We start from the raw sequence: 21,818 nt of genomic DNA on the forward strand, positions 1-21,818 counted from the left end.
GCACAATGGCAATACATACATAACTATAAAAATTAACGTTAAATGTAAATGGACTAAATGCTCCAATGAAAGGCTATAGGCTGACTGGATAAAAGAATAATATTCTGATGTAAGTGGGGTGTTAAAGTCTCCTCCTATTACTGTAGTACTCTCATTGTCTCCCTTGAGGTCTGTTAATTTTTGCTTTATATAATTAGATATTTACAATTCCCATGTCTTCTGTTGGAAGGATCCCTTGATCATTATGTAATGACCTTCTTTGTCTTGTTGCTGCCTTTGTTTTAAAGTCTATATTTTGTCTGGTATAAGTATTGCTATCTTGCTTTTTTTTTTTAAACTTCATTTGTATGAAATACCTTTTCCCATCCCTTCACTTTCAGTCTGTATGTGTCCTTAGGTATGGAGTTTCTTGTAGGCAGAATACAGATCAGGAACAAGACAAGGATGCCCACTCTCACCGCTTTTATTCAGCATAGTAGTGGAAGGTGCAGCAATCAGACAAGATATAAAAGGCATCCAGATGGGTAAGGAAGAAGTAAAACTATTTTCAGATGACATAACAACTATATATAAAAATCACAAGGACTCTGCCTCAGGAAGGTTGTAGGATACAAAATCAATATACAGAAATAATTAATAAGAAGGGAAAGGAAGGAAACCATGCCATTTACAACTCTATCAAACAGAATAAAATACCTAGTAATAAATCTAACCAAGGAGGCAAAAGACCTGTACTCTGAAAATTGCAAGACATTGACATTGATAAAAGAAATTTAAGAAAACACAAATGGAAAGATAGACCAGGCTCTTGAATTGGAAGAATATTGTTAAAATTATTGATATCACCCCAAGCAATCTACAGATTCAGTGAAATCCCTATTCACAGAACTTGAACAAAAAATCCTAAATTGCATGTTGAGCCACAAAAGCCATAGCAAGCTTGAGAAAGATGAACAAAGTTGGAAGTATCACGATTTCAAGATATAATACAAAGCTATAATAATCAAAACGGTATGGTGTGGCATACAGATCAATGAAACAGGATAGAGACCCCAGAAATAAACCCATGCTTATGTGGTCAGTTAATCTATGACAAAGGAGGCAGGAATATACAATAAGGAAAAGACAATCTCTAAAATAAATGGGGCTGGAAAAACGACCACTTTCTTAAACCCTACACAAAAATAAACTCAAACTGGATTAAAGACTTAAATATGAGACCTGAAACCATAAACTCCTAAAAATGAACCCCCAAAAAACCCAAATTGGCAGTAGTTTGGATATCAAACTTAGCACTATTTTCCTGGATCTGTCTCCTCAAGGGAAACAAAAAAAATAAACTATTGGCACTACATCAAACTAAAAAGTTTTTGCACAGCAAAGGAAACCAGCAAAACAAAAAGGCAAGCACTGAATGAGAGAAGGTATTTGCAAATGATATATCTGATAAGGGAGTAGTATCCAAAATATATAAAGAACTCATACAGTTCAACACCAAAAAAACACATCCCCGCCATACACATTTTCCCAAAAAAGACCTACAGATGGCCAACAGACAGATGAAAAGATGCTCAACATCACATTAGTGGAAATGCAAATCAAAATCATGGTATCACCTCACATCAGTCAGAATTATCTGGTATCAAAAACACAAATTAAGTGTTGACAAGGATATCGAAAAAAAGGGACCCTCATGCAGGGGGGGTGGAATGCAGGCTGGTGCATTATGGACAGCAGTATGGAGTTTCCTCAAAAAACTAAAAATACAAGTACTACATGATACAGTAATTCCACTTCTGGATATTTACCAGAAGATAAGGAAAACATTGATTTGAAAAGACAGAGACACCCCTGTGTTTACTGCAGCATTATTTATAATAGTCAAGCTATGGAGGCAACCCAAGTGTCTATAGAAGAATGGATAAAAATGTGGTATATACACAGGAATGTTACTCAGCCATAAAAAAGAATGAAATCTTGTCGTTCACAACAACATCGACGGACCTAAAGGGTATAAGGCTAAGTGAAATAAGCCAGACAGAGAAAGAACAATACCATATGATTTTACTTAGATGTAGAATCTAAAAAACCAAGGAACAAGCCAGCAGTACAACAACAATGGTGACAAGAGAAACGGACTCAAATCGATGGTGGCCAAATGAGAGGAGGTTGCGGGGGGGGGGCAAAATGGGTGAAGGGGATCATGAGGTACAAACTTCAATTCCAAAATTGAAGCCACAAGGATGAGAAGTACAGCACAGGGAATACAGTCAATACTGTAATATGCTTCTCACAGTGAACATTTGTAACATACAATTGAGTCCGTGTGTGTGTGTGTATACACACACACACACATATACATACACTAAATATCAGCTACAATTCAAAATTAAAAGTCAAACGGCTTCCTAAACTGCTAAGAACACTTCTGTTGGTATCCGACAGCCTGGATTCAAATCCCACCTCTGTTACTCAGCTGTGTGATGTTGGACACGTTCCTAACCTCAGTTTTCTCCTCCCTAAAATGGACTTAATACCTACTTCACATGGATTATTCAAGTACTCAATAAATTGACCATGTCGTTGTTTAAAAAAAAAAACAGGTGGCACAGAGCTTAGTCTTCTTCAAAGCACTGAATTCTACATAGATGGTATTTGAAATGATAGACACAGGTTTGTGTATTACACACAATGGGATTTGTTCTGTTTTCTCTTATTATTCTCCCTCAGCCCTCCCCCCTGGTATAATTACATTTCAGGAAGCAGCCCAGTTTGGGCAAGGGATATGTATTTGGATTTAAAAAGAGCCCCTTAAATGCTATTTCTTTAGGTTGATGAGATACAGTGACTGTTTACTATTCATCAGCCCTTAGACATTCTTTAGAAATTGCCTTTTGTTCAATTCAGTCCTCTCTATTCCTCTTAAATGATACCATTTTCTTCTCTGTTCCCTTGCTACTCCCCTCCCCCCCGCCCCCCATCCTCACCTTGCTGTAGCAAGGTCAGCGCTGTTTGGTGTAGGTTTCTCTGTGTCCCGCCACCATGTTTTGTTTTGTATCTTTCCTATCACATAATACAGGTGGTTCTGCAAGACAAGCCATAAATTAACTACTCCTTTCTTTCTGATTTTTCATATGTTTACAAAGCATTTTTGGATGAACCATGGTGCCTGAACAGAGTACTTTGTTGAAACTTTAAGTTAGGATTAGCTTGAATAATTAAATATAACAAGAGTTGTTGAGCAGCTGTTGTGACAAGCAACCTCTGCTTGGCAGGAACTCACATCTACTGGGGAGCCAGATGAGCAAACCAGTAGTAATACTAAGGCAAAGAGGCCAAGGAACACTGAAAATGAAAATGTCTTAATTTCGCCTAGGGACAAAAGTTGCATACTTTTTTCTATAGGTTATATTAAATTGCAGCTATACGTTATTAAATTTTTAATAGGATTAGGTAAAGTATAATATAGTGTTTAGTAAAAAGGAATTTACTATTTGACTAAAACAAATGGCATTAAATTACCTTTAGATCTCAATTTTATTTTCTATTCCCAAGAAACTTGACTCTCACACCTACAGTGGTTTGAAAATGTTAACAGTCCTAAGTGCTGCTGTGTTCTACCCCATCCCCTCACAAGTCTCCTGCCTTCTCTGTTAATTCCTGGGATTTGCTTTCCTCCTGCAGCAGTTTAACCAGTGACAGCACTTGCCAGGCTCTCCCTTTTATTCCCTTGGCTTTCAGAACAGAAATCAGGATTCAGTGTAAATGGTGAGCTGATCAGGAAATGACTCACTTAACTGCAAAGCTAATTTACAGTTAAAGCTTCTAATTTTTAAACACACAGCTTTTCCCCCTTTTTTATTTTTTTTTAAAGATTTTATTTATTTATTTGACAGAGAAAGACACAGCAAGAGAGGGAACACAAACGAGGAGTGGGAGAGGGAGAAGCAGACTCCCACCGAGCAGGGAGCCCAATGCGGGACTCGATCCCGGGACTCCAGGATCATGACCTGAGCCGAAGGCAGTCGCTTAACCAACTGAGCCACCCAGGCGCCCGCTTTTCCCCTTTTCAAGTGTTTTAAAACAATTTAACTGCTTAAGATCACAACTGGTGCACCCTCTTGTCCTCTCTCCACCTCCTGTTCCTCATTGTTCTGAGCCTTAAAGCCTGTGGAAGTCCATTTTATGCTCATCTGGTTAAGTTACCTATGCATTCAAGCTGTAGAGTGCTGATGAGGTCTGGGTAACTGGTCAGCAAATGGTCCTCACTGGTATTTCCTCTGCTCTTGGTACCAAGGGCTTATCATTGCATCTCTACTTTACTCATCTCTCAGGCATTCATTGCCTAAATACTAGATGTCCTAAGCTTCATCTGCTTTCAGACTTAAGGATTTCTTTTTCTAAAGAATTTGTCTGATACTTTATTTGGTATGAATTCAAGAATAAAGTAACATCACTATAAAGGTTTTTTGGTAAGGAGTTTTCCAAATCGCCTCTTCTAATTGGAGGTATAGTAAAAGTCTTTGGTATATTATGAAAATTACATTATAGTCTAGCTTTAAAATACTGTATGCACTAAATGTAGAATCACTGAGTTGGTAGTTACTGTTGTTCTCTAGAATGTCTGTCCTTAAGATACTCATAGGTATCTTAAAAATATGTTGGAATATCTATGTTTGAGGTTAATCGTGTTTGAGTGAAGAAGGTTGTTTTCCTAGTTGTTGTTTGCCTCTCTATAGTGCTAGTTAGCTCCTTATCTGGGTGGGAGCTGAGTCTCTAATTTATGTTAAGAAGAGATAAGACCTCCCACCATTCAGGGCTCCTGAGGAACATTGTAATACAGACTGTTTATCAGGTGGATATACACGATAGCCCAAAAAACAAGGAAACCTATGCGGAGAATTGTTCTGGTCAACTAGTGGCCAAATAAAGCCTGTTTTACATTTTGAATGCTGAGGTTTTAGCTGTGACTTAGCTAAACAAATGAGTTTTCTACCTTCTAACCTGAGCAAATTTAAGCTTACAAAGCTTGAATATTTTCACATGTACCTTCTGACAAGTTCTTTACTTACTCTCTATGCCTCAAATTACTGGTAACTTGAAAATTTGGATTTAAACCTTCACTTTTAAAAATTATACATGTTTAATTATCCTAAATGAGGGGCTATCCTAAATGAGGGGGACCTAGGTGGCTCAGTCGGTTAAGCTTCTGCCTTCGGCTCAGGTCATGATCTCAGGGTTCTGGGATTGAGTCCTGCATCGGGCTCCCTGCTCAGTGGGGAGTCTGCTTCCTCTCCCACTCCCACTGCTTGTGCGCTCTGTCAAATAAATGAATAAAATCTTTAAAAAAAAATCCTAAATGATTCTTGGCCTTTTAGTCAAGGCCCATTTTTCTTCAAATGGCTAAGCATCTGCTTAAGAGGTTTAAGACTGTAAAATCATAACTTCTTTCCTTTCTGGTAGAGTCCATGCCACATCCTGAAAGAACCACATTTTATTCTGCAGTATGATTATAGAAGCGGGTCTTTTGTACATCTTGTTCTCCATGACAAGACTTTGTTTCTAAATTATCTAATTCCTGAAAAGGATATTGTGTAGAAAGTTGATTTAAAGCTGAAACAGTCTCCAGGAATGAGTAAATGGGTAGAGAAACTCAGACATTGCACATTTAAGGGAATGAACTTGCTTGTTCAAACAGTGATTTCAAATGACCCTACACGCCTTCTTTGTGTGTCATGTGCTATTGCATCATCCAAGTTTGGGCCCTTTCCCAATGCTATTTCCTCAGCAAGCCCAAGAAAAGGAGTTTTTTCCATAAACTAGTCTTCATCAACCATTTGATTCTGTTCTGCATTTCAACTTTTGAATTTTTCCCACTAAATCTATGGCTTTTATTTAAATGAAGTCTGTTACAGGGATAGCTCTTGGTCCTGTATTGTCAGATATCTAAATAACAGCACATCATTAACATTCTTTCAAAAAGAATGACATTATAACCAACATTGTAACTAAAGGAATTTGTTGGTAAAGACTTATTTTAATTGGATTTCTTAAAGGGAATTTAAAGGTTCACATTGTTATTCAAAGACAAAATTACTAAATAATTATGAAAACTTTAAATAGAAAAACACTTTTATCGTTGAAATTTATAAGCCTCTTTAAAAAGGAGTAATTTGACTTTCAAGTTTCCTTGGAATTCTCAGGTAGAAGTCATGTGGAGTTTTTTTTATTAGAAAAATAACTCATTGCCTCTGTGCCTAAGAAAACTCAAAGAAGAGAGTAATAATAGGCACTTGATTTTTCTCATAGCATTTCTTGAAGCAAACTCTTATTCAAGATGCTAATGCTATTTTTTTTTCCCCCAGATAATGGATTTATACCTGATTCACTTCTAGAAGATGTGATGAAAGCATTGGACCTTGTTTCAGATCCTGAATAGTAAGCTAAATAGGAAATATTATTTAACTGACTCAAAAGGATTCCATTACATTTAAAACAGTACACACATTTTGGCCTTTTTTAAAAATCTAAACCTGCATATCGGCAGCTTAGTTCTTTATATAAAGCAAAGATTTAGGAAGAAATCAAACTAATCCGTATTTATAGCAGAGACTCAACAAACTCTTTTTCTATTGTTTTTTCTCACTACAAAACCTTTTCCATTTTTTTTAAATTTTGTTCATATCTGAAAGTAATGACAATTACCTATAATGTCCGTATTGCTAGTCGCCCTGCTTAAAGGACCAGCAACCTTCTGACTTGGTCTTAAAGACATTTGATTGAAGACACTGGACATTCTATATCATTAAATTGACTGACCTAAACCTTTGTAAGCAACCCCAGTATGTTATGGAATATAGTTTTCAGTCTTGCCAAATGTTAATATCATGTCCTCTTTATTCTTTTATATTTTGTACATTGATACATCTATAACTTCTTTCATAAATTTGTGCTTTTTGTTATCCAGGAGAATCTCTCAGTAAGGGGATACATCTTTTGCTCAAATAGGAAAATTTAAAGATCACCTATGATCTATACTAACTTTTCCTCCTTCTGCAGTTTATTTTCAGTCTGAAAGTTATCTGACAATGAACAAATTAGAGCTTACAAAACATCACAGGAAAAGATTCAGCAAAAGCATCATCAAACATATTAATATACGCAGTTTTTAGAACTAGATATATATAACTGTTCTTAAATAGCTTGGTGTATTTTCTTTGAGAGTATGAAACACAAACATTTTCAAATTGCTCACATCTGAGTTAATTTGTCTCTTGCTACCTAGAGCTATGATATTATTAATTGTTTCCAACTTAAAGAGGAACTCAATTCAGAAGATTGAACTTGTCCAATAAATGGTATAATTGTAATTATGATTTGCAATTTTACGAAATATGTATTTATTCTGAATGGATTTCCAAGTAGAAGCCGTCTTGTTTATTGACTGTAATTTGCAAAAGAGAATTGAACTCAAGCTATCATCTACTTAATTTTCCTTTTTTCATCAGAATACATAACATACCTTGAATTATAAAGTTAGTATACTAAGTTAGACTGGACGGAGTTCTTCGTTCTGTATTTTGGTCTACTCACATTTAAAATATGTGATGGCCTATAAACGAACAGCACCTCCTTAGGATTAATGAATTAAATACATTAAATATGACCTTGCCTTCGTTTGTTTCATGTCCTAACCTGCTGCCTTTACTCAGACCCACTCAACCGTCATATCCTTTGCATTGTAGAACGAGGTATATTTACCCTGGGATGTAGGATTGGGGAGAGAACATGGAAAATGAAAATTTTCTGCAAAGACCATTTTCATTTTTACAACTCTGCCCTCCTAGTCACACATAACCCCTTTCACCAGCCTTGGCTCCACCTAAATGGCAAGGGCTAAGCAAAGCACCATTCACTGGAGACTGCTTCTGGAATACTATAGTCCATGCCGCTCACTGTCCTTCACTACACCTCAGCTCTCTTTACCTCTTCACCTTTACCCTCCAGGTTACATCGTCTAAGCTTAAATTTTAAGCTTCCTTCACATTTGGTTCTTGAAAGTAAGTCTTTTGGGAGATGTTTTTGATTATCTGATGTGCCTTTTGATACTGTTTCTTCTTCTCTTTGAGCTTAAACATTTTTTTAAGTTAAATGCCTCATATGATTGTTAAATTTAGGCATACTATGAAGCAAAGAGAATGGCCTGTGGGAGGTTATAAGCCTGCCTTTACAAGCCAAGCTTTTTAAATTACTTTACCTAATAAGGGACCATGTTCCAAAGTCGTCATCATCATTTAAATTCTAAATAGTAACAGAGAGCACTCTGGTTTAAAAATAACCAAGTTTTGGCGAATTAGATGTCATTCCTGTGTATTTGTCATTAAGGGTCTAAAAAGAACAGCTCTTAAGATTTTTGGCAGTCAGATGTGTTATAGTACTAGTTATTTAATCTTTATGAAAGAAGGAAAATAAGCTTTTTCTCCTTTGGTATCCACTGATTTTTTTTCTTTTTTTCCCTCCCCATAGTATAAATCTCATGAAGAATAAATTAGATCCAGAAGGATTAGGGATCATATTATTGGGTCCATTCCTTCAAGAATTTTTTCCTGATCAGGTAACATAGTTGAAGAAATAGTTAATGTTTTGTTCTACTGGGATGAGCATTTTGTGATTGTTTCAGCATTTCTTTTCTATTCATGTAAAATGGTCTAACATGCAGATAGAAGACGAAGAAAGCACAGTTATGATGTAAGTACTTTTCCATACAGAGAGGGTAGAAGGGTATGTGTGTTCCAAAACAGTAATACAAAATTTCTGGGGAGGGGGTAGTGGAAGAGTATACATGCACCACTATATACACATTAAGAAACAGGTGGAGTAAAAAGAGAAAGAGCCTCTTTATCCACCTGCACCCTATTTTCCTTCTCTCAGGTCACTGTTATTCATAGATGGTATGTATCTTTTGGAAACTTTTTAAATACATTTAAATAAATAGAGAAGGTAAAGGAGTACATATGTTGGGGAAACGCCTAAGTTCCAGGAGCATTTTAGTTGAGTAAAAGAAGACCCTTTGAGAGGAGCTGTGCTATTTCATATTAGGACTTGTCTTCCACTGGGTCTTGAGAGGAGCTAGTCTCAATACTCCTGAGTTATGACTACATCATTGACAAAGCCCATTCTGTAGCCTACGCCTGTCTTTTCTTCGTGTTTCCTATCTCAGTGAAGGATTTTACTGCTAAACCAGATGCTAAATTTAGGCCAGATATAGTGGGATCGTTTCATCAGATACCATTGTGGTTTATGTTAAAGATCATTGTTTCAATAGAAATGCCAGTTTCTATTTCACCTCCCTTATAAAGGACATGTACTGCCAAGCTTAAAATGATGGAGGGAAAATGTCAAGATATAAGTGTTAATTTGATGTTTCAGGTTTAAATTATCTTTAACAGAGTAGACATTATTGACATTCAGTCTTGGTAATTAAAAGAGAACCCATATTTTCTGAATCTGGATCTGCTATGGTTAATGTGAGGAAAGAAAGTGAGGTGAAATTCAAAAAGTCAGTATATCACAGGATAGCAAGACTTCTTTAAATTTTGGTAAATGCTTCATGGAAAAAAAAAATACTCTTTTCTGACATTATTAAAATGACTACTGGATTGTGGTATCCTCTCTGTTTTAGATATCTTAATGTTCAGTAAATGATAGCATTAACTTTATAGCATTAAATTAAAAACTATTGCCCTAAATTTGTGCGCAGATTTTGAAAAGTGCTTGGGAAATATAAACAAAGTGGGATAGTTACCAACTCTTTTCAGATGTGATTTATTACATAGTAGTATTTGTAAATATTCTAAGAACTTAGTAGTTCAAGAAATCAAATTTTTAATTGTAGTATTCCTTGAGGTAATTTAAATCCCCTGGTTCTTTCAAAGTGTAATCTCCAAAAGCTTATTAGAAATGCAAGTCCTCAGGTCCCTTCTCCAGGTGCCAGAGTTTGAGACCTGCTGCTTCTGAGGAAGACTGGTCACACTCCCACCTACTCTCACTCTTCTGAACTTTCTGTGGCGCATCTCTTCTGACCACCACCCACACCACTGAGGTCATCTTTATACTCCTTTGTACCTAACAGACCAATTTTGTGAAACTCAGTAAACATTTAATCAAGTAAAGTTGCAAAACTGGGGTCAGAAGGGCAGCCAGGAAAATACCTAACTTGAGTAATCCACAAATGCTTAAAGTAGGTGCTAGGGAAGAGCAATTTCTTTGCCTGGAGGAAAGGCAAATTGGAGAGGGAGGTTAGGGGGGCTGCAGAGGAATACAGAGAAGCATTTCAAGGCAATTTGTTTATAATAAGAATAGCAGAAGCAACTACCATTTTTTTAAAGCTCATAACTGTGCCCGGGGTACTGTGTGCCTTATAATTTAGGTACTATAGTCCCTCCATTTTGTCAGTGAGGAAATTGAGGATTAGAGAATGTAAGAAAATAGCTTGAAGTCATACAGCTAGACAGTGGCTAATTCAGCAGTCCAGGGTAGGTACTGGCCACTGTGTTACAGTTACTTTCTGTTGATATTTTAGCATTTTCTGCCAATTGTTAATGAGTGGAACTAAAGAATATAAATTGTGTATCATGTTTACTTTCTAAGTACTCTGAAAATAAACAGCCAAATTATCTAAGAGACTAATTCTACATCAACTCATGTATACAATTAAGAAAATGATCACATTATTGATTTTTCTATTTTTTGTAAAGCATTTTGAGTAGGATACAAAGAATTATAAGCTTAGATTTATTAGATCTCTTTTTTTAAGATTTTATTTATTTGAGAGAGAGAGAGCATGGTGGGGGAGAGACCGAGGGAGAAGCAGGCTCCCCGCTGAGCAGGGAGCCCGATGTGGCGCTCCATCCCAGGACCCTGGGACCATGACCTGAGCCGAAGCCGACCTGAGCTTACCTAACTGAGCCACCCAAGCACGCTGCTTTATTAGATCTCTTCTCAACTTTCAAGAAGTTTAAAAAAAAAAAAAAAAAAATGAATGTACAAAGAGCCAACAACAAAAAGTCTTTTCATGGGAAAATGACTTAATACGTTTGTCTGAAACAGAAAATTCAGACAACCGAGTAGATGGAGAAATGGCAGAAAAGGTAGATTAGGTCCTGTATTTTAGGATTCTTGGTTGCAAATCACAGTCTGAATTGACTGCAGTGGGAGGAAAAGGTAAGAATTGTGAGGAGTAGCTTACAGGCATTCAGGAACGGAAGGAGGGAGGACTGGGGCCGTCTGTCCCACTCCCCTCCTTTCTCTAGAACATTGAAGCCACTGTTGCCAGCAGCTCTCTTCTCTTAGTTCCAGAAATGGAACAAATTCTAATACGGACCAGGACCAGTTTTTGTCCCATGTGCATCCGTACATCAATCAGATAAGGCAAGGAACACAAGGCCCTAGGCCTTGAGGGAAATAACTGGAGCCAGGTACCTCAGGTGGGGCCAGACCATTAATGGCCTTGAATACCAGGTTAGGAGAATTGAACTTGATCTTTAGCTGAGACCAGAAGGTTAAGGCAGTAGGGATAACATGATCAGATTTCCTGCAAGTTTAGTAAAATAGGAATTTATAGGATTTCACTTCTTTATTGGATATTATTAAAGGCTCTCAGCACTATAATTTGTGTTTTCATTTCCCACAAGGCTCTTCTCACTATTTCAAAGTTGACAATATTTAGATGGGGGAGGGTGGATGGAAACCCCTAATTCAGTATGGTAAGCCGAATGGAAAATATTGGTACAGAGATGTTTGCAGGCTAACGAAAAGTGACATTACTGCTCTTACGTATTTATTGAGAGGAACAAATTATTTACAACCAGTAAAAGAGAGGTAAGATTTTAGGAAATATTTTTGTGCTTTAGAACCCTGTCCTTTAAAAAAAAATAAACCAGTACAGAAGAGCTTATGATAAAAATCAATACTTCCCCACTTTCCTGCGTCTTCCCCAGAAGCAACTATTTCAGTTTTTGTTTTCTAGTAGATAAAGTCTTAAGTTTCTTGTTTCAGCAAATGATTTTCCAACCAAAATTTTCCTTTCAACTGCTAATTAGAAATTGCCTAATATAAAAGTATACTTTAAAGTTTTAATAGTATTTTATTTATAATAGGGCTCCAGTGGTCCAGAGTCTTTTACTGTCTATCACTACAATGGATTGAAGCAGTCAAATTATAATGAGAAGGTATGGTCATTCAGAGTAATTTGTCTTCACCTTGAGTATATCACAAGGTTTGATTCCCATAAAACTTTCTAAGAGTCTCTACTCTCTTTACTGTTACAGCGTATTTTAAAACTGGTTATATTTTGATCTGATCAGTATATGTTAGTCATTGAGATCCTCACTGGAGTTTTGGAACAATAGTTTCACTGTGACAAAATAACTACATTTTGTTACTCTTGGCTGTATAGATATTACTAAATCAAGTTTTGCCCATGAAATAGGTCCTGTTTTATCTGATAATTGTAATAACTTGAGTTAAATTCTTTGTGGACAATTTTTCAGAAATGGAAGTTGTACTGTGGGGAGTTAAAAATGTGAGTTGTAGTCTCATTGTATTAAATTTATTTCATCACAACTAGAAAGTAATATATTAATGCAAATAAAGATGCAAATGTGTTTTTATGGAAACTCCCAGTTAAAACTAAGAAAGCTTATAGCTTTTATATTGGAAGAACATAATTACTATCATGTGTACCAAACACTGAATATATAAACATACATGTACTTTGGAAGAAGGCAGTCTGTATCTGTTCCTTTTAAATTTTACATTTGGAATTTCTCTTCCTACAAAAAGAGATTAATGACTGACTCATTTAATGTACACAGTGAGCCCTTATAACGGGGTGGGGTATTAGTATATTATTTCATAGGTCTGAAAGTTTATTGCAATTAAATCAGAATAAAACGTGTTTCCAATATCCATCTGCCCATGTATATTTTATATGATCATCGCCACTGCATATAAGCTACCTGGCTAGTTTTCTGCCAATTTTTTTTGTTTCTGTCCCAACACCCTTCTTTTCTCCGTGATTTTTCATGCAGTACGGAGTACACTCATGAATAGCATTTCATAATTACAATAGCAAATTTGCCTCCAGCTCTGGAAATTTAACACTTTTAAATTGAAAGAAAGTGAAGTCCTCCTCTGAATATATAGCTCTATTTCTATTACAGTTTCTCATCTCATGAGACAGCATTTCCATTCCAGTGCCTCCATGTTAAAGCAGGAAGAAGTATATGTTATATAAATAAACATTTCTTCCAAATGGTATATGTTAATTAAAGGATGATTTTTTCCTTTAAAAAAAAGTGAATCCTAAAATACATGCAGGTTTTTTGTGATAAAGATTTTATTTATTTATTTGACAGAGAGAGACACAGCGAGAGAGGGAACACAAGCAGGGGGAGAGGGAGAAGCAGGCTCCCTGCAGAGCAGGGAGCCCGATGTGGGACTCGATCCCAGGACCCTGGGATCATGACCTGAGCCGAAGGCAGTCGCTTAACCGACTGAGCCACCCAGGTGCCTGGGATTCACATTTTTTAAATCATGATCTTAAGCTAAAAATCAACTGCCAAAGGGCGCCTGGGTGGCTCAGTCGTTAAGCGTCTGCCTTCGGCTCAGGTCATGATCCCAGGGTCCTGGGATCGAGTCCCACATCGGGCTCCCTGCTCTGCGGGAAGCCTGCTTCTCCCTCTCCCACTCCCCCTGCTTGTGTTCCTGCTCTCGCTATGTCTCTGTCAAAAAAATAAAATCTTTAAAAAAAAAAATAAAAATCAACTGCCAAGCTATCAGTTAAAATGTGTATCATCATTTTGTTTCCAAATATATTTTCACATTAACTAGTAAGCAAATATTCTTGCTCTTATCTATCAAAATAAAATTAAATATACAGTTCCATATGAAACAATATGCAACGCCTTGTTTGCTAGCCTATGCAAAGTTTTATATCCTTCATAAGAATTGGCTAAGAATATTGGTTGACCTTTGTGGCTTGCTTTGTTCAACAGGTAATGTATGTTGAAGGGACCGCAGTTGTTATGGGTTTTGAAGATCCCATGCTACAAACAGATGACACTCCTATTAAACGCTGTCTCCAAACCAAATGGCCATACATTGAATTACTGTGGACCACAGATCGCTCTCCTTCACTAAACTAATTTGCCTATTTATAAGGAATATTGTAATAGCAGATGTTGAAAGGGATGCAAGACTGGCAGTCGGCTACATTAAGCTATACACTGGTATCACTGATTAACTGTAAATAACAATTAAAAACACATTTTCGGTGTTTAAGATATGTTTAAATTATTTGTTTTAAAGCTTTATGTTAAAGGTTATCCTATTTTAACTCTTTATGTGAAATTTACTAGCAAATTTACTAGCTTTAATCAGGGTTCATCACTTTTACAGTCAGATAATTGATCATTTATTGAAGTGTAAACATCCTAATACTATACAGCATTTGTATATTGAGTATCAAAGTTACTATTTATAAACTACTTTGGGTTTTTATTTCATTCAGACATTTTATGGTTTCAGTGATTCTGGCTTGCAGTCTATCAGCCTCCACATTGAAATGCACAAGAGTTAAATCTTTGTTGTTTCTTCTCTACAATCTGGTTTCCATTAGGAATACTGATAAATTATCAACCTGGATTCTTTGCCAATTGGCTTAGCTCTGGCATGTTTATAAAAAGTAGAAACTACCATTTATTCACTGATATTTAGAGGATGTATTTCAAAAAAAATGATAGGTAAGAGAATCTGTTGATAGTCTTAACACTGTTAACTTACTGTATTGCCAAATACACTTTTCCAAATTTGTCCCAGCAGCCCTGTAAGCCAGCTTTCTTGTATATTTATGTGATAAATGCATGAGAACATCTGTTATTACATTAGTATATTACATTATTTATTATGATCCTGGTGGATGGTCTAAATAAACATTTTTTTTTCTTTAACTGTAACTTGGCATTTTTTCTATTAGTGACTCAAAAGAAACTAATACTCAACAGTGTGTCTGCCCAGCAATCCTGAGAGTACATCATAGAACAAATGCCTAATGAACTTCCACAACACCTTGAAAAGGAGACCAAACCATATGCTGACCTCAGAGTTCTGTAACTTACTTGGACAGCCAGGAGTACTAGAACCTGAGTAGACAAAGTTAACAGAAGCCCCATCCTGTTTATTTTAAAGAGAGATTTTACTTTATTTCAATAGGTGTTGCCCAGCAATTTGAAATGTGAATAGCCAGAAATACATTCCTTCCTTCACTTGAGAAGCATTTGTCAAGTATCCTCTTAGGAATTTAAGAACTGAATTTTATGGGCACCTGTGGAACTCAGTTAAGTGTCTGCCTTCAACTCAGGTCATGATCCCAGAGTCCTGGAATCAAGCCCCATGTTGGGCTCTCTGCTCGGTGGGGCCTGCTCCCTCTCCCTCACTCCCACTCTTAAATAAATAAATAAAAAATCTTTAAAAAAAAAAACAAAACTAAATTTTACCTTCATTGTTTAGCTGAATATGTATTTGCTCTGTGAATTTGGGGTTTTATTTAAATTTTATTTTGATAAATGTTAACAATTCTAATATAAGTAGGTTTTAGCATAAGAAAAATTTTGGTGACATTATGTTCAGGAGTGTGATACTAGCTACTAGAATTACAGCTGTGCAATGTCTTTTTGTTGTTACTCTTGGCTTCTTCCAAATGTATATAAAACACATTGTGCTAACTCTGGTCCCAAATTCCATAGGATTATGAAAAAGCATAGATTTTCCCGTAAACGTTGAGCCTACAAAATAGTGTTTACTTTTTATGATTGTTATATAACAAACCATCCCCAAAGCTTCGTGGCATAAAACAATCATTTTACAAATTCTGTGGCTGTAGACTGTAGAGCACAGTGGGGAGGGCTTGTCTGCTTCTCAATCTAGAGGCTCAGCTGGGAGACTGGAGGGGTCTTTACTCACATGACTGGACCTTAGCTCGACCTAAGAGACAGATATAGAACACTACACTTAAGGCTGTGGATACATTTTCTTTACACATGCATGTGAGATGCTTACCAAGATCGACTATATGTTGGGCCATAAAGCAGTCTAGAGAAATCCCAAAAGTTGGGAAATTAAGTAGCACACTTACAAATAACGCAAGGGTCAAAGAAAAATCGGAAGTTAGAACATGTTTTACTGAATGATTAAAAGCAAAAATTATGGATGTGACTAAAGCAATACTTAGAGGGAAATGAACAGCTTTAAATTAAAGGTTTGGAAATTGGAAAGCTAAGCTTTCGTCTCAAAATAAACCAAAGAAAGTAAACAAGATAAAAAGAGGTATTCACATACAAAAGAACATTTGTACTCCTACCTCACACCATATGCAAAAAATAACTTAAAATGATCAGAGGTCTAATTGTAAGAGCTAAAACTATAAAGAGTAAGTCTTCATGACCTTGAACCCATAGCAACAGTTTCTCAAAATACCAGATAGAAAAAGATTGTCTGGACTTAACCAAAACTAAAACCTTTGTGTGTCAAAAGACCTCATGAAGAAATGTTTTCTCCCCATAGAATGGGGAGAAATCATAGGTATCATAGGGAATTTGTATCTAGAGTATATAAAGAATTCATAATTTAAATAAAAAACAAGTATTTTTCAATGGGCAAATGATTTGAAGAGCTGTATCTCCAAAGATGATACACAAATGTCCAGCTAGTAAACACATGAAAAGATGCTCAACATAGTTATTAAGCAAAATCCAATCAAAACCACAAAATAACCATTTCACACCCACTAGAATATCTAAAAATCAAAAAGACAAGTCTTTAGCAAAGATTAGAGAAATTGGGACCCTCGTGTTGGTGGAGATACGAAATGGTAAAGTCACTTTAGGAAAATAGTTGTATGGTTTCTCAAAGAGTTAAATACAGAGTTAGCATATGATCCAGCCATTCAATACTAGCTACATATATTTGCACAAAACGTTTACACAAAATCTTTTATGTGGGCGTTCATAGTAATGTTATTCATACTCACCCAAAATGGCAACAACCTAAATGTCCATCAAATGATGGATGGGAAAATATATACATACAACTGAATATTTGACCAAAAAAGATTTACACATGCTACAACATAGATGAACCTTGAAAACATTACAGTTAAGTTAAAGAAGCCTATCACAAAAAGATCATATATTATATGATTCTATTTTTGTGAAATGTCCAGAATGGGCAAGCCATAGAAACAGCAATGGGATTAGCAATCACCAGGGGTTGAGGATAAATGGAGAAGAGAACATAATTGGAGAATAACTGCTAGTGTGTATGGAGTTTTTTGGGGGGGTGATAAAAATGTTCTAGACTAGATCATGGTGATGGTTGCATAATTCTGAACAGGCTAAAAAACATTGAACTGTGAGAATAAAAAAGGAAAATGAAATAAGCAGATACATAATAGGGAAAAAAAAAATCCAGAAGTTAACATTTGCTGAATATGGATCCTATGTGTATACATACACACACACACACACACACACACGGTGGCATATTACTCATCCATCAAAAAGAATGAAATCTTGCCATTTGCAACAACAGATGGAATTAAAGTGTATTATGCAAAGCCAAATAAGTCAAGGAAAGACAAATACCATACGATTTCACTCATATGTTGAATTTAAGAAACAAAACTGATGAAAGGATGGAAAAAAAGATAAAAATAGAGTGGGAGGCAAACCGTAAGAGACTCTTAACTATAGGAAACAAACAGGGTTGCTGGAGGGGAGGTGGCTGGGGGCATGAGGTAACTGGGTGATGGGCATTAAATGGAGGGCACTTAATGTAATGAGCACTGGGTGTTATATGCCACTGATGAGTCACTAAATTCTACCTCTAAAACTAATAATATGCTATATGTTAAGTAACTTCAATGTAAGTAAAATCTAAAAATAGTGAAAAAAATTAAGAATGAAATAACACACTAGAAATTCTCTAGGTATTAAAAGTACTGGAGGATATTTATTATGCCAATAAATTTAAAATTTTAGATGAATGGACTAATTATATAAGAAATAAAACAACTGACACAAGAAGAAAATCTTACATCCGTTAAAGAAGTTTAATCAATACTTTAAAGCCTTCCCTCAAAGAAAACTCTTGGCCTATAGGGTTTCACTAGCAAATGCTTCCAAACACTGAGGAAAAGATAATACAAATTGTAAACCAGTACCCCCAGGAAATAGACAAAAGAGTATTTATTTTATGAAGCCAAAATGGTGCTGAGAGGAGAACAGAATCTGACAAAGACTTTATAAGAAAGATTAAAAATCAAATATTTCCGATGGTCATGAAAACAAAAATCCTATACAATATGAAACCCATCAATAAATTTGTATGTGTGTGTGTACAATGTGTTTATATGTAATACATAACTAGTGAGTACTGCAGAAGTATTAAGTTCGTTTAAGATAAAATCAGTAGTTTGGGGCGCCTGGGTGGCTCAGTTGGTTAAGCGACTGCCTTCAGCTCAGGTCATGATCCCAGGGTCCTGGGATCGAGTCCCGCATCGGGCTCCCTGCTCTGCGGGGAGCCTGCTTCTCCCTCTCCCACTCCCCCTGCTTGTGTTCCTCTCTCGCTGTGTCTCTCTCTGTCAAATAAATAAATAAAATCTTTAAAAAAAAAAATCAGTAGTTTAACATTAACAGATATATAATGGTATGAAACTAGAAATCAATTTCAAGAACTGGAAGAAATACAAACAAATGGAGGCTACACAATATGCTACTAAACATCCAACAGGTCAATCAAGAAATCAAAGAGGGAATCAAAAAATATCTGGAGAGAAATTAAAATGTAAACACTAGAGTTCAAAATGTTTGGGAGGCAGCAAAAGCAGCTCTAAAAGGGAAGTGTATAGCAATATAGGCCTATGTTTAAAGAAAACAGCCCTATGTTAGTAGGAGGAAGAAAATAATAAAGATCAGAGCAGAAATAAAAGAACTAAAAAAATAATAGAAAAGATCAATGAAACTAAGAGCAGACTCTTGGAAAAGATTTTTAAAAATAGTGACAAACCTTTAGTCAGAATATTCAAGATAAAGAGAGAAATTCAAGAAAGAATGATCAGTGAAAGAAAAGTTACAACTGCCACAAAAGAAATACAAAAGATTATGAGAGACTGTTATGAACAATTTTACTTTCCAACAAACTGGACAACCTAGGAGATGTGGAAAAATTCCTGAAATGTACAAATATGTAAACTTCTAAGACTGAATCAGGAAGAAATAGAAAATCTAAACAGACTGATTACTAGTAACCAAGTTGAGTCAGTTAAGAAAAAAAAAAAATCTCCCCACAAACAAAAGTACAGGACCAGATGACTTCAGTGGTGAATTCTACCAAACAGTTACAGACAAGTAAGTAACCTATACTTCTCAAACTATTCCAAATAAATACAAGAGGAAGAAATGCTTCTAATCAGTCTATGAGGCCAGCATTACCCTGATACCAAAACCAGACAAAGATATTACAAAAAAGAAAATTACCAATACCTCTGATGAACATAGATGCAAAAGTCCTCAACAAAATATTAGCAAACCAAATTCAAAAACACATTAAGAGGATCATTCACCACAACCAAATGAAATTTATTCCAATGATTTAGTATTTGCAAATCAATCAACAAGATAAACCACATTAAGAAAATGAAGGATAAAAATCATATGGGGTGCCTGGGTGGCTCAGTTGGTTAAGCGACTGCCTTCGGCTCAGGTCATGATCCTGGAGTCCCTGGATCGAGTCCCGCATCGGGCTCCCTGCTCGGCGGGGGGCCTGCTTCTCCCTCTGACCCTCCCCCCTCTCATGTACTCAGCCTCTCTCATTCTCTCTCTCTCAAATAAATAAATAAAAAATCTTAAAAAATAAAAAAAAAATAAAAAAATAAATCATATGATCATCTCAATAGATGCAGAAAAAGCATTTGACAAAATTCAACATCCATTCATGATAGAAACTTTCAACAAAGTAGGAATAGAAGAAACATAATAAAGGCCATTATAACAAACCCATAGCTTACATCATACTCAATGGTGAAAAGCTAAAAGGTTTTACTCTAAGATGAGCAACAAGTAAAGGATGTCCACTCTCTCCACTTTTATTCAACATAGTACTGGAAGTTCTAGCCACAGCAATCAGACAAGAAAAAGAAATAAAAGGCATCAAATTGGTAAGGAAGAAGTAAAACTATTTCCAGATGATATACTATAAATAGAAAACCCTCAAGACTCTACCAAAAAAAAAAAAAACTATTAGAGCTCTTAAAAAGAAAATCACAGGCCCAAAATGTGATGACTTAGGTTAAACTGGTTATTGATAAATTGGAATTTTCTGGTCAGCATCAATGAGATGACTTGCCACATGGGCTGTCTTCATCCCCAAAGGAAGATGAAATGGTATGCAAAATAAGATCCCTTGAACTTCCTTGTAAGAGAAGGTGATCTTGCCTGAAACAATCCTTCCTTTTATTTTGCTAATTACTTTCTTGGCCCACCCTCCTTCCTATAAAAACCTTCCATTTTATACAACTCCTCAAAGCCCACCCCCTCTCCCCATTTACTAGATGGGATGCTGCTTGATTCATGAGTCATTTCTTAAAGCCAGTTAGATCTTTAAATTTTACTTGATTTTTTTTTAACAGATTTAATAGCAATGGGATCCTAAGTGAACTCCAATAGCATTTGGAGACAAACACAGGCATGGAACCCAAGAAGCTTTTGAGTTCACTTTCTTGCCATTTCTGAGGGCTGTGGGTAAGCTTCTCTCAGTTGTGAGCTCCAGTTTTTTGTTTTGTTGTGTTTTGTTTTTTACATTTGAGCTCCCAAACTAGTTGTATTTCCTTTACAGGGCAGGTCAGCTTGAGAGCGCTGATGGTTATGCCTGGAGCCCAAATGAGCTGGCAATTTTGCACAGAGCCCCACTGAGCTGGCAGAAGGGGCTGCTAGAGCTAAGCCCCTAGCCTTTCAGACCACAATTCCCTAGGTGGAAAATGTTGGTAAGGTTCCATGAAAATTGGTGGTGCACAAAGGGCCTCCTTGTGTCCCAGACACAGTAACATCTCTTGATTACTCCAGATACATTAAGGTGCAAGTTTGTTTGCCTTCTTTAGTGTAGATAAAAGCTATTGCTAACAGGGATCTTGAAGACCAAAAAGCTGCAAAAATTGGTGGGCACAGGTCAATCATTTAAAGGCTGTTAGGGTGCTCACCACCTTAAGAAGACTCCCGTGATAGAAAATTTGGCCACAGCAAGGGTTAGATTGACACTATGTCACCCACCAACCTCAAGAAAACTTCTGTGCAATGAGATACACTGTGAATCACACACAATCTCCAACCCTGAGGCACAGTCCTTCTTCTAGGTATCAGTTCTGAGAAACCCAAAGGCTTAGCTAATGGGATCCTTAGATTCTCAAGAGTCAAGCATACCACTTTCCAGCACACCTGTGTATTTTACATCTCAGAACTAGAGTCCCAAAAATTGCAGATACCTAGCAAATACAGCAAAATCTTACTAAGCTTGTTTCATCTCCTGAGGAACTTGGCTTGGTAACCATTAGATGGAGATGGGGGTGGACAAAATAAGGCCAGACAGAAATGTGGGTTAACTCCATTTCCAGCTAGGGTCCTACCAAACTGCTACCAGCCCTCAGGGGAATTACGACTTAGAAATACAATGATCATTGTGAGGAATGTTCCAGTTAGTAAGATCAC

The 21,818-nt window shown here is 36.3% G+C and overlaps 1 protein-coding gene across 4 annotated transcripts in view; it reads left to right on the forward strand.

Annotated features, from left to right (window-relative positions):
* The window catches only part of MINDY3 (MINDY lysine 48 deubiquitinase 3), an 85,787-nt gene extending 70,776 nt beyond the window's left edge, over positions 1-15,011 (forward strand). For 2 of the 4 annotated variants that reach the window (XM_045874353.2, XM_064592012.1), the window contains 4 exons: positions 6,366-6,438; positions 8,527-8,614; positions 12,159-12,230; positions 14,058-15,011. In XM_045874353.2, the coding sequence (XP_045730309.1) occupies positions 6,366-6,438; positions 8,527-8,614; positions 12,159-12,230; positions 14,058-14,207 (383 nt within the window). In that variant the 3' untranslated portion in view covers positions 14,208-15,011. Of the gene's footprint in view, positions 1-6,365; positions 6,439-8,526; positions 8,615-8,719; positions 8,749-8,931; positions 10,091-12,158; positions 12,231-14,057 lie in introns of those variants that run through there. The other 2 variants (XM_045874354.3, XM_054507347.2) reach the window with 2 other exon arrangements.
* The last annotated feature ends 6,807 nt before the right edge of the window (positions 15,012-21,818 follow it).

Source organism: Mirounga angustirostris, unplaced genomic scaffold (assembly GCF_029215605.1).
Source record: "Mirounga angustirostris isolate CCGP_5_RB_7025 unplaced genomic scaffold, mMirAng1.0.hap1 SCAF_5, whole genome shotgun sequence".
NCBI classification, from domain to species: domain Eukaryota; kingdom Metazoa; phylum Chordata; class Mammalia; order Carnivora; family Phocidae; genus Mirounga; species Mirounga angustirostris.